We start from the raw sequence: 12,953 nt of genomic DNA, 5'->3' as shown, positions 1-12,953 counted from the left end.
AAAAACAAAGGCCATGTTTAGTAAAGAGCGTTTTGGGATAAAAAGTGTGGTTTTGACCAACTTTAGCGGTTTGACCACTGAAACCGCCTATTGGAGTGTTCGGTGGAGAGAGGTTTGAGAGAGAGTTTTGGGATGAAAACGCTAATTTAGAAAAAGCTCATTTTAGGAGCTTTTTCAATTAGCGTTTTGCAATATTAAAACTAATGGACTTCTTTAACCATATTTTTAGTTTCCAGGTCCTAAAATTAAAAAAAGAAATGTCATTATTCGTCTTTTTGCACAAACCGCTATTATCAATCAGCTAATTTTTACCAAACAGGTCTACACAAACAGCTAGTCAAATCAGCTAATGTAATCAACTAACAGCTAATTCCCAACAGGGTCAAAGTAAAATTTTTATCAAAAACAAAATATACATAGAAGTTATTATCCTAGAAATATATAATTAAGAGTTCAATGTCCAAATGAATTAAACTACTCTGTTCAAACTAAAATCGTAGGTTAAACGGTGTGTCGTAGCTCTCTATCCGACCTTTAAATTATTAAAAAAATACCTCAATTATACCGTTTTACCCACATAGCTTATGAAAATTGCACAAGTGAAAGAGCTTTGGAGTCGTAAATTAGATAAAAAAGAAGGGTATTTTAGTACGAGTTGAGCTATATACATGAAACTGGGGCCTCGTTTCCGAGAGTCTGCGAAAATAGGGGCGAGCGGAGCAGAGGAGTTTCCGTTATCCATTGTCTTTCTCTTTCTACCAAGAGCTATTTTTCTCTTATCCATCTCTCTCTAGAATTTATCGTATCATCATCTCTATCCTTCAAGTAATCTAGGGCTTTTGCGAATCTATCTTCTTCGAATTTCAATTATCTGTGTTTTGCAGCCATGGTTTCCGATCCCATTACCCCCAACGCTTCCATTCCTTCTGCACCGAAGGATTTCTCCAAGAAGAAGAGGGTGCGTATTCTATCCAATCTCTTTCTAATTATTTGTTTCTTTTCGTAACAATGATTTTCGACTGTCTTATCTTTCTAGAAAAGTCTTGATTTTTCTTTTCTTTTGATTTGATTGATTGATTGATTCATCTGTTCATGTTTGGGGATTTTAGGTGAACCGCTCTGCCAAATTGAAGCAGTGCAAGCTCGATGCTCGCCGCGAGCAATGGCTTTCTCAAGGTTTGATTTTTATTTTTATTTCCTTAGTTTTTCAATTTTATTCCTTGTCGTTACATTGTTGTCTCCGGGGATTTAGTTATTGACGGGTTGCGGTGGTGGAATTTATTAGGTGCAGTTAAGAACAAGGGTAATAAGGATGAATCGACCGGCCAAAGGCCTTCCGGGTGTGAAAACGAGAGAAAGAATGTGATAGATAATTTAGAGACGGGGCGAAGAGATAGAGGAAGCGAGGAGAAAGGAAGAGGGTTGATCTATCATGATTTCGACTCTGATTCCCCTTCCAACAGTCCTACTGGTAGCAGTGTTCTTTCCAGCACTGATGCTGGTAATAATTTCACGGGCTCTTCCAGCAGTAGCAGTGGTGGTTGTTGTTCCGGAAACATCACTGAGGAGGAGGAAGAAGTGGAGGACAACTGCTTGGATGATTGGGAAGCTATGGCTGACGCTTTAGCTGCTAATGATAATAAAAAGCACGGAAATAAGAACGATAATCAGTGTCTGGAGTCAGAGTCTTCTCCTGAGCTTGAACCTTGTGAGGATTTAAAGCAAGGAGGAGGCCAGCAAACAGAATCACCAAAACTTGCTCCTAGTAATGCCCGGGCCTGGAGACCAGATGATGCATTGCGACCTCAGAGTCTTCCTAACTTGGGCAAGCAGCGGAGCTTTCCGAATGCAGAAAGATGTTTTGGGAAGGCTGGTAGTATCCCATGGTCTTGTATAAATCCTGTGCCTTCCTCCTGTCCTATATGTTGCGAGGAATTAGATGTCACGGACAGTAGTTTCTTACCGTGCATTTGTGGCTTTCGGCTTTGTCTTTTTTGCTACAATAGAATCCGGAATGTCGAGGATGGGCGCTGTCCTGGTTGTAGGAAACCCTATGAGGGAAATGCTGTGGAAGCAGAACTGAGTGTGAATGGAGGTAGTCTGACTTTCAGGCTGGCTCGCTCTTATAGCATGGTTGCAAGGTCGTAGGAGGACTTCATATGTTGGGCTCCCTCTCTTCTTTGGCGTGTCTGGCTGGTTCTGTTGTGGTCTTAGACGTAATCGCATAGATCTTGTAGTTATGGGTATAGTGCTTATGTTTTTTTGCTACGCACCGAACTTATATGATTTTCCTATGGCTATGAGCTTAGTTTTTATCATCAGTATGGTGCATATGTTGTTTATGTAGGCTACTCGTGTTTTGGTATGTGAATAGATAAGGTGGTATAGAAATACATAAAAAGGATTACAATATGTTTTGCTCTCCCTGTTCCATCGAATGCGTTAACGACTGCTTTTGCATTCATTTATCATTAACATTTGTTGATAAATTTGTTATTGTTTAGTAGTGCAATCTTATGTTTATATGGTTTAAGGATGAGATTGATAATAGTTGATTGCATTTACTCAGAATAGGCCTCTTGATTTTTGCATTAATGTCTCATCTTATTGGAACTGATTGACATTATGAATCAGGGAAGCAACTGAACATTAAAATGTTCTACACACGCTTATTTGAAGCTTTAAGCCTCCATTGCTCTACTTTTGATGCTTAATCCTGTCATTTTACATTCTTCAACTCTGACTTAGGTGTTTGTTAATCTCTGAGATGGGAAAGGTTATGCTCAACTGCTTTCATTTGCTAACTTTAGCTAGCATGTTTTTTTAGCATATTTTATGTTGCTAGAAATATTAGAGATGCAACGGTTGTAAGAGGCTTGAAGTATGTGAAAAAGAAACAAGAACAGCCCGACCTCTATCCTGCAAAGCAATCCCAGGTTCTGCCCCTACGGTATAATGCTTGTTACATGTTTCTCTCCCTTCATATTCTTCACCATGCTGTTATCCCCCTGGATGATTTTGATATGCAAGTATGTTTATGCATCTGTCTGGCAATTCTGAGAAGGAAATGTAAACTGAATGTTTGTGGGAGTATGGGGATTTCTAATAAATGTTTAACCGTTTTATATATTGTTTCTAAATGCTTATGAAGTACTTGGCAGATGTTTTTCTGAATGGATAAATCTTTACTAGATTTTGTGTTTCATTTGGCCAATTATAAGGAACTTCAGGAAACAGGGGATTCATTGCTTGGTGTTTGTCTTTAGTTTAAATCACTTGAATTATAGTTTTCTTATATGCCTATGAAATTTATAGCAGATATATATATATATATACACACACACACACACACACACACACACGAATGGCTAAATCTTTCTTACAAATTGAGTTTCATTCGGTCAAGTTTAAGGAACTTCAGGAAGCAGGGATATTCATTGCTTGGTGCTACAAGGTCTTATCATCTCAATACTTCATTCAGAAATGTGTTCTTTCAGATTTTGTATTTGTCATTTAGTCACTTGGATGATGGTTTTCTTATAGAGTTTCTTATGTTAATTTAAATCATGATGCGAATGAGAATTTGTTAGAGATGTATTTAAGAATCAAGGGAGTAGTGAGTGGTACCATTTCAAATGATCTCTTGAATTTGGAGACAGAAGTATATTTCTGTTTAGGTGTTGCTCTAAGCATATTCAAATCTTGACTTCTATGAAGCAAGTATCTGCTCTTTTCCCCTTGGCTTGTTCGGTTTCTGGTGTGCATATGGTTGATACAAGTGTGAAGTAAATACGAAGCTGGTTATGAAGATTCTTATATGGATTTTAATGATGTGTATATTTTAATATAATGTAGAATTAAATACAGTAGAGCACCATAGCTAATGAATTACTGTTTGTATAAAAAAGTTAAGTCTTTGAAGATCAGGATTCTGAACTAGTTGGGGTTTATAATGATGATGGTTCTAAGTGAGATGCAGGGTAATTACATTTTTATAAAAAGAAAAAAAAAAGATATTTTGTCTATTTTAGCTCTTGTAATTCTTCAAAGTGTTCCATTTTCAAAGGCAATGTGCTGTATCTCTCTTCAGAAGATTATTAGAGAAGCCTTGTTTTAGTACTAGGATTTTATGGAGTTGAGGATGATATTAAATTTGTTGGGAAATGTTTTTATATTACTTGTTTGTCTTGCTGACAAGTTATAGCCTCATTCTATGGTCACGCTGAACTTACTATATATTTTTTAATTAATGGTAGTTACCATGTAAACATGGCTCGCAGCAATTTCTTCTACCTACTGCACATGTGCCTTTCACTTTCTATTATGTTTGCTTGTTCAGAAAAGCAGATGACTTCAACTTCTTGTATTTACTCTCAGGATGAATTAGTTGTCTTTTACATTCAACTCATTTATGGTTTCTGATGTTGGTACTCTTTTGCCTTTTGTAAGGTGGTTTTCGGAATTAAATCTGCATCATGTTTGATGTTTCATTGTTGGCTTAGTCGATTCAACTCGAGTTTTTTCAATGTTGATAATATTTCTAAAACTGATCAGTATAAACGCTAAAATACGTAAGCAATGAATTCAAAAGATGCCTCAAAATTATTGGTATTAATCTGGATGAAGGTTCGTTTTTCTTGGTACATGGCACTGAGTATTTAGTATAATAAGAAGTGTAGTGTTACAAATCGAGCAATAGCCTAAGCACGAAATGATCATTTCCACATACCCTGATAAGCAACAGGCTGCTCCAACGTCAGAAAGTGCTCCTTCAACAGTTTATCAAAGGTGGAGCCTTTGGAGAACACGTCTTGGTCTAGCCAGCCATTGCGAATCCACTCTTCTGCTTTGCTCTTGAGGCGACAGGCATGTTCTCTAACACCGAAACCCCCTGATTTAACGCACAGCTCCTCTACCTCAGCCCAGAAACATGATTCTAATGCTGGATCTGTCATTCTCTCAGCATGTTCTAGCCATCTTTGTGTGCATTTGTATCTTTTAGGTCTGCCTTTATCCATGTACGGTCCTGTGTCTTCGTTCTTCAGGTGTCTATAGTAATTAGCGATGTCTAACGGTTCAACCACTCTGCGATACCTAGTTCCGATATCTATCCATGCCTTCTGTCCTTCATATCCATCTGGGAGTTGGTATCTTTTCAGCATTTCGATTATCTCATCCCATATGCCTGCCAGCTTAAGCCTTGTTACATTAGCATCAAAATCTTCTCTGTCTTCTGATATCTTAAATGCATCATAATATCCCACTTTATGTTGACATTTTTTCTGGTACCCTTGTAGTTTTCTCAGTTCGTTCTCGATTTCGGCCAACTTTAGGTTGATCGCTGTCTGATTATTCCTCTTCTGCTTCTCCAAATCACCAGCAGCGCGAAGGCACAATCTAGCTCTAGCACTCTGCAGTCCCAAATTCAACTAATAAGTAAGATTAAATTGCTTACGACCATCAATTTGAAACAGTTAAAGTTGAACTCAGCAGGAAAACTCACCAGGCCTAGCTCATTCAAGGCTGTGTTACCCTCTGCATCTACGTCTGAAGCTAATGGGAGTGCTTCCAAATGGTGATCATCTAGAAAGGTTACACACTGCATTTCTAAGCTTTCTAGCAATTCACTTTGGTAGTTCAAGTGACTGGTTATGCTACTTTGTGCAACTGCGGTAAGTTCAGCTTCAGAGTTGAGCTGAGAGGTATAGAATAGTAGCTGCAATATAGCATCTGAGTTCTTTACGACAACCAGTTTTCCATTCCCTGTACAGAAAACAAACGTCCCTAAAGGTCTATAAGGACTTAGTTCAATGAAATTTGATACAGTTTCCAGCAAGAGATTCGTGCTCCCCATGATCTTACAGGCCGCATGACTCGCAACAGAAGATACATTCCTCAATACAGTTATAAAGAAATGAATTAAAGCTTCACCCAGAGGTTCTCGTGGCGGTTTTGGGCTGAATAGGCTGAGAATTTGTTGCAGTTGGTGCTGAATGGCCGAGAGAGGAGTGAGTGATATTCTAGGGACTATATCATGTCCCATGACGAAATTTATGAAGCAGTCAGACCAGTTTTCACGCCTAAGTGAATGGCTGATAATGTGATCTCCAACAAAGGGGGATCCGAAAGTTAGACAAAGAGGAGCTACTGTTTTGTTGGGGTCTGGCCTTATATATTCTTCTAAGAACCAGATAGCTGCAAGTATAGCGACAGGGGCCCCTAAACAGTGACCTGTAAATATAACTTGCTTCTTATCTGCTGCAGCTGCTCCTACCTGAGAAAACATGAAAATTAGCAGCAGCCCAAACCAGTCACTAATTGAATTGATTCAAAGCTCTATCAATTCATTTATTCTAAAATCTTGAGGATTTGCAGGAAGTTCCTCAATTTAACTTATTGCACCAATTTATCAACAACTGTTTGGTTCAACCGGTAGAATTCAGCTGATTTTACTCCCGAAATAATGTTTTTATTCTGTTTGGAGTGGAAAGCAAAAAGGAGCTAAGAAATCTAATAATTGCAGACTATAATCATTCATCAATGATCTTCCTTATGTAAATGAAACTACTAGGAAATTGAACTTAAATCAACTCAGTAAGTCCAAAATTATAGATTAAAAGCAGAGGAAATAGAATTCAAATAGGGAAATACCTCCTTTCTGAAGTGTTGATTAAGCCATAGTTGTTTAAATCTGTGCTGAAAGGCTTCATTGACAGAAGCAGTTTCATCGAGACCTATATATTTAAGGGAAGGAAAGAGTTGATTATCCACCTTTACTTCTCCAAAAGGAGTGTTTGAATACCAATCAGTTACAGACCAAGATCCAGGGAAGCTGAAGACGACTTGGGATGAACTGCGAATCTTTTCAGATAGGTATAATTGCTTGCCGGAAGCTTTGTGAGCTTTGATGGCGATGGAACATACTTTGTTGATTACATCTTCTCTGATCCCTATGCAGTCTCCAAGCCTGACACCCTCCATATCTGTGATTAGATCGTTTCAGATGGTAGGATGTTTGGTTCTACGGGCTCTTCTACTCGTCGATTTATGAGAGGAGATAGGACGTTGACGGAGGTGTGGATAAAGTCCGTCAGCCATTGACTTGCACTTGGGTTGAAACTTCTTGGAAACTTAATTTTCTTTTGGTTTTTTATGTGTTTACTGTTTGAGTGGGAGCATTCACTTTTGCGTCCTGAATGAATTCGATTGATTAATTCCGATTTTATCAAACATTTTTAGTTGGCACTTGTCTTAATTATAGTGTGTTGAGTGTGTGCTAGATCGCGAATCAAAATGTCAACTTTAAGGGATTTGAGGATTTAATCCTTAATCTTATAAGGCAAAAGCTAACCAGCGCCCCAGCGCTAGATAAAAAAAATAATTGTCATTAATTACTATATTGAATGAATATATAAAATGATGTTATTATTGATCCTTAATCATTTTTTTTACTAATTGATCATTAATTATTTCATTTTATTTCCACCATAACATCTCATTCCCTCTATTTTTTATGAGTTGTTAATTATGATTTTTCTTTTATTTTATGCGTTGAAAATCCTATGTTTTTTTATTTGATTGGGATGAGAAATGATTGTTAAATTGGACAGATGAAATGGCGAAAAGGAAGTGGAGAAGATGTTCAGGTCTTAAATTTGATTATTTTTTTTTTGTTGGTGGAAAGGAAGTGAGGACATAAATTGAAAGGAAAAAATCTGCAGAAATTGAAAGAAAAAAATCTCAAAAGGAAGGTGAAATGATGGAAAATATTATGGAGGGAATGAGATGTTACGGTGGGAAGATGAAAAAAAGTTGAAAAAATTATAAAATTTCGAAAAGAAAGATGAAATGGTGGGAATAGAAAATAAAGGGAATGAGATGTTATGTTGGGAATAAAATGGAGTAATTAATGATCAATTAGCAAAAAAAAAGATTAATGATCAATTAGTAAAAAAAAGATTAATGATCAATAATGGCATCCTTTTATTTATTCTTTCAATGTAGCAATTAATGACAATTATTGTTCTTATCTAGCGTCCCAGGGCGCCCGTTAGCGGACTCGATCTTATAATAATGTTTACAAGCAATGAATATATTGTTCTGTAGGTAGGGGCTATGCTTACTTTGTTTTTGACAAAGTAACTCTTACTTTGTGTGTTTTCATCATTAGATTAATTTTACAATCCATCATCCAATGGTGAAAAACACCAAGTAATGGTTATTTGTCAAAAACAAAGTAACTATAGAAGGCACCCTGTTCTGTATTCTAAGTTTTCGACTTATATTGATATTTGAATTTGAAGTGTGGCTTTGGTGATTTGACATGTTAAAGTATTGATATTTGTTTTTTTTTTTTTTTTGTTAATTTATCCATTTCCTTAATTAGTTATAGTTTTTCTAAATAACAATATGAAATTTGTGATGATTTGGATTCATTCTATAAATTCGGTTTGAGATAAAATTGAATCGATTTGAATCGTACCATCATGAACTGTAAGATTTTGTGATAATTTAAATTCGTCATATAGATCTAGTTCGAAATAGAGCTAATCTACTCGAATTGTATAACTTGAATCATGATGTAGCCATCAAGTTCAATGAGTGAGGTCAAAGTTTTTGTTTATAAATTTATAATTATCGAATATGTAGCTATAAAATAAAATATTAAGTGGGGTTAAAATTTCTAATTTTGATGTAAGTTTTAAATTTTAAATTTAATATATATATATAATTTTTGTTTCAATATGGCAAAGTGCCTCCATTCTACTCTACATAGCTACGTCTCTAATTGTGAAAAAGTTTTGTCATGTACTTAGATATTGATACGGAATTCGTGTGATAGTACTCCGGCGAAAGTGGGAATTCCTTGAAGTAACACAAAAAAAAGATCAATATGAGACCATTGATCGGTGATCCCACTCTAATGCCTAAGTTAGAAGAGTTTAGGACGAAAGCACTAAGGGTCCGTTTGGTACGACGTAATGCAATGTAATGTAATCAAACTTGTAATGTAATCAACCTTGTAATGTAATGGAATGGAATAGTGATTCCATTACCATGTTTGGTTGACAAACTAAAAAAATGATGAAACTTAATTACGGTTACAATACTTAATATTTGCTTAGTTAAAATGTAATCATAAAATTTTATTTATACAATTAAAATCATCGAAAAACATGAAAACGTGAAAAATGAGAAAAACGCGAAAAACAGAAAACACGAAAAACATGAAAAAAATGCAATAAAAAAAGATGAAAAACAAAAAAAAAATCGTGACAGACAATATTTCATCACGTTTTTCGAGTTTTTCGTATTTTCGAGTTTTCACGTTTTTTTTTTCATTTTTTATGTTTTTCTAGTTTTTTGTTTTGTCGTTTAATAAGAATTATGCATAATAAGTATTAATAAAAAAAATGCAAGAGTTAGTCGTAATGGGGATTCATGTCTATTATTTATGTAATGCTCATTACATGAATTTGTAAAGAAAAGTGGAGTGATGTATTTGTGATTCCATTACGATAAAAATAATATGACATATCCAAACATAGTAATGAGCCTCCATCGTAATGGACATTCCATTACGACGCTCATTACAGCGTACCAAACGGGACCTAAGAAATTCAATAATAATTGAGCCTTTTTTTTATAGAAATTGGGACGAGAAGATCTTGAGCGAGGAGAGCACCCATGGCCCAAGAACTGTCAAACCCTTCATATATTAAAAAATAAAAGGTGAGAGTTTGAACAAGAGAAGAGGAAGGAGAACAAACAAGAAGAAGGAGAATGAGAAAAGTATAGGAAATGTCAAGAAAAGCGTAAATGAAAAATATTACAGATGTCATCGTTGATAAACCTGTGACAAAAAGTAGGAGCTGAAGGCCACCAGTTGATCATAGAGGAAGAGACTCCAAACTTTGCCAAAGCATCAGCAACACGATTTCCTTCCCTAAAGATGTGTGTGAAAATAATGTTCATCCTAGAGCAAATGTTGAGACAGTGCAACCATTCTTGTCGAATGCTCCAAGGAACATCCATGGAACGAAGCCGAAGCAAATTAACTACGTACATGGAGTCTGACTCAACCCAAAGATGATGCCAATTTTTCTCCCAAGCAAGTTCAATTGCGAAAATAGCGGCTCTCAATTCAGCCATGTAAGCAAAAGAATGAGAGGTAGAAAAAGCAAAACAACCTTTGGGAAAGCCGCGATAGTTACGAAAGATACCGCCCGCTCCCGCCTCGCCAGGAGTACCAAAAGCAGAGCCGTCCACATTGACTTTAACCCAGCCCGGAGGAGGTTTACGCCAATGGACTGGAATAATGTTGGGAGCAGGAAGCGGCCTTGGAGAAGCCAAAAGATGGGATAAGATATCAGCATCTCTCCTCGAAGAGCAAAAACCTTTAGAAGAGGCAAAGGACTCTTGAATCATTCGAAAAAGGGTGATCTTCGAGTGCTGAATAGAAGGAGAAACCTCCTTAAAGGTTGCTTCATTTTTGCAATGCCAGATTAACCAGATGCAAGAGACAGCGGCAACACGCCAGATCATCGACACCTGGGAGCCAAAATGAATGCTACGAAGAGTGCTGAAGAAGTGGATGAATTGGGAATGACGAGGTAAAGCGCAGTCAAAATGAATCTCAAGGGCCCTCCATAGAGAATCTGCAAAAGAACAGCTAATGAACAAGTGGTTAATGGACTCAACATCCCTACCACAAAGAACGCAACGAGAGGCAAAAGATAAGCCTAGACGTTGCAGGAGGTCGTGAGTCGGAACCCTTCCATGCAAAACTCTCCAGGATGTGAAGGAGCGAGAAGGGGGAGTATGAGAATTCCAAACAAATTTATACCAGTCCACCGAGGAGGAACGAGGACAAATAATCAAATAGTACTCTTTGGCAGAGAAAATACCCTTCATAGAGGGCTGCCAAGCGCATAAATCTAAATCATCTCTACCCCTGTGAATAGATCGAATAGTGTCTTGAACAACCGAAGGCAGAGTGCTTAAGCCAAGCCATTCTGAATTGACCAAAAAATCATCAACAGAAGTAAAGCGAGAACGCTTATCATGATGATCAAGACCCAATCTGTCCGCCACCGATGGAATGATCCACCTATCAGTCCAGAAATTGAGCGTTGAAGACTGGCCAATCCATCAAAAGGTCTGTTCCCAAATGGATGAATAAACAAACTTACAGGAAGACCAAATCGAGGAAGGAGCAATGGTAGCTTTAGGCAAACCAGAGACAGCCATAAATCTAGACTTCATCAGAGAAATAGCAAGACTGTTGCCTTGAATTAAATCCCAACACATCTTACCCAAGAGAGCTTGGTTAAAGATCCTAAAATCCTTAATGCCCAATCCACCACCCTCCAAACTTTTGCAACAAGTTTGCCAGGGAACCGTGATTAACTTCCTCTGATCAATACATCCCGTCCAAAGAAAATTCCTAACACTACTATTGAGCCTTTTCAACAAACTCACTGGCCATTTATAGATCAAGAATGAATGAACTAGAGAGCCAGTAATAGCAGACTTAATTAGAGTTAAACGACCTGCAAAGGAGAGAGAGCTACCTTTCCATTTGCTAAACTGAGATAGAAACTTGTCTGCAAGGCAGCTGAGGTAACGGGCCCTAGGAGCGCCTTTAGATAGAGGGACTCCTAAGTAACTGAAGGGGAGAGACTCCAAACGGATGCCAAGACAGTTAGCAAGCCGAACCCTCCTCGGAGGATTCACTTGAGAACCAAAAAAGATAGCAGATTTATCCCAACTAACCTGCTGACCGGATATCTGTCCATAGAGCAGGAAAAATTCCTTGATAGCATGCATATTGCTCAAAGATGCCACTCCAAAAATGAGCATGTCATCAGCAAAAAGAAGATGAGAGGGAAAGGAATTTCCACTAGAATAATACATAGGAGAATAAGTACCCTCCCTTACCATTTTAGTAAGCCAACGAGAGAAAAAATCCTCAGCAATGTCAAACAGCAGAGGAGAAAGGGGGTCCCCTTGTCTAACCCCTCTAGAATAAGAAAAGTAACCCTTTGGAGAACCATTAATCATCACAGAAATACGAGCAGATGCCAGAATATTTAGGATCCAATCCCTGAAAGTGAGAGAAAAACCGAAGGAATCCAACACAGCCAAGAGGAAGTTCCAATCTAAAGTATCAAAAGCCTTACGAATATCAATTTTTAAGGCCATATGACCACCAAAACGTTTTCTATCAAGCATATTAACTCCCTCAGAAGCTAAGGCAATGCACTGATGAATGCTTCTACCTTTAAGGAAACCATACTGGTTGGAAGAGACAATCCTTGCAGCAATAACTGCAAGGCGATCCGCAAGAATTTTGGTGATGATTTTGAAACCAAAGTTACTCATCACAATTGGACGGAAATTCTCAATTCTGTCAGCTTCAGCCACTTTAGGAATAAGGGCCATAATACTAGAGTTTAATCCAGGCAGGATGCAACCATGATCAAAGAAAGCCTGAACCATATTGCAAACATCCTTCCCAACAATATCCCAAAAGGAGCGATAAAAGGTTCCCCCAAAACCATCAGGACCAGGAGCATTGTTAGGATCCATGGAAAAGACTGTGTCTTTAATATCTTCAATGGAAGGTTTAGAGATTAATTCCTCATTTTCCAAAGAAGTTACTAAGTTGGGAATTACCTCATTAATTGGAGAAAGATCGATATGGTCCCTAGAATTGCGGAAGAGATTAGAGAAATATTCAATTACATGATCAGATAATCTAGCCGTGTCGGAAGTGGGACCCTCATCGCCGATCCTTAAATGATGAATGCCAGCCCAAGTCTTTCTAACTTTAGCAGACCTTTGGAAAAAACTAGTGTTCCTATCCCCCTCTTTAAGCCACTTAACACGACTTTGCTCTCTGTACATCATCTCCTGCCGAAGAAGTTGTAAATCAAGATTGGAGCAGGCGG

General features: G+C 37.5%; 2 protein-coding genes across 2 annotated transcripts; one reads left to right on the top strand and one right to left on the bottom strand.

The window, feature by feature from the left end:
* Positions 1 to 684: 684 nt before the first annotated feature.
* On the top strand, positions 685 to 2,422 carry LOC136231237 (uncharacterized). The gene is made up of 3 exons (XM_066020556.1): positions 685 to 958; positions 1,110 to 1,176; positions 1,286 to 2,422. Exons 1-3 carry the CDS (start codon positions 887 to 889, stop codon positions 2,146 to 2,148), a joined length of 1,002 nt encoding a protein of 333 aa, XP_065876628.1. The 5' UTR covers positions 685 to 886; the 3' UTR covers positions 2,149 to 2,422.
* A 2,170-nt stretch (positions 2,423 to 4,592) lies between these two features.
* Positions 4,593 to 7,112, bottom strand: LOC136231229 (protein EDS1B-like). The gene is made up of 3 exons (XM_066020544.1): positions 6,652 to 7,112; positions 5,504 to 6,274; positions 4,593 to 5,411 (listed from the first exon to the last, which is right to left on the bottom strand). Exons 1-3 carry the CDS (start codon positions 6,979 to 6,981, stop codon positions 4,716 to 4,718), a joined length of 1,797 nt encoding a protein of 598 aa, XP_065876616.1. The 5' UTR covers positions 6,982 to 7,112; the 3' UTR covers positions 4,593 to 4,715.
* Between the last annotated feature and the right edge of the window lie 5,841 nt (positions 7,113 to 12,953).

The sequence above is a fragment of the Euphorbia lathyris genome, chromosome 1, assembly GCF_963576675.1.
Source record: "Euphorbia lathyris chromosome 1, ddEupLath1.1, whole genome shotgun sequence".
NCBI lineage: Eukaryota > Viridiplantae > Streptophyta > Magnoliopsida > Malpighiales > Euphorbiaceae > Euphorbia > Euphorbia lathyris.
Note: the sequence above shows the minus strand (reverse complement) of the source record. Positions and strands in the feature narration are given on the sequence as shown.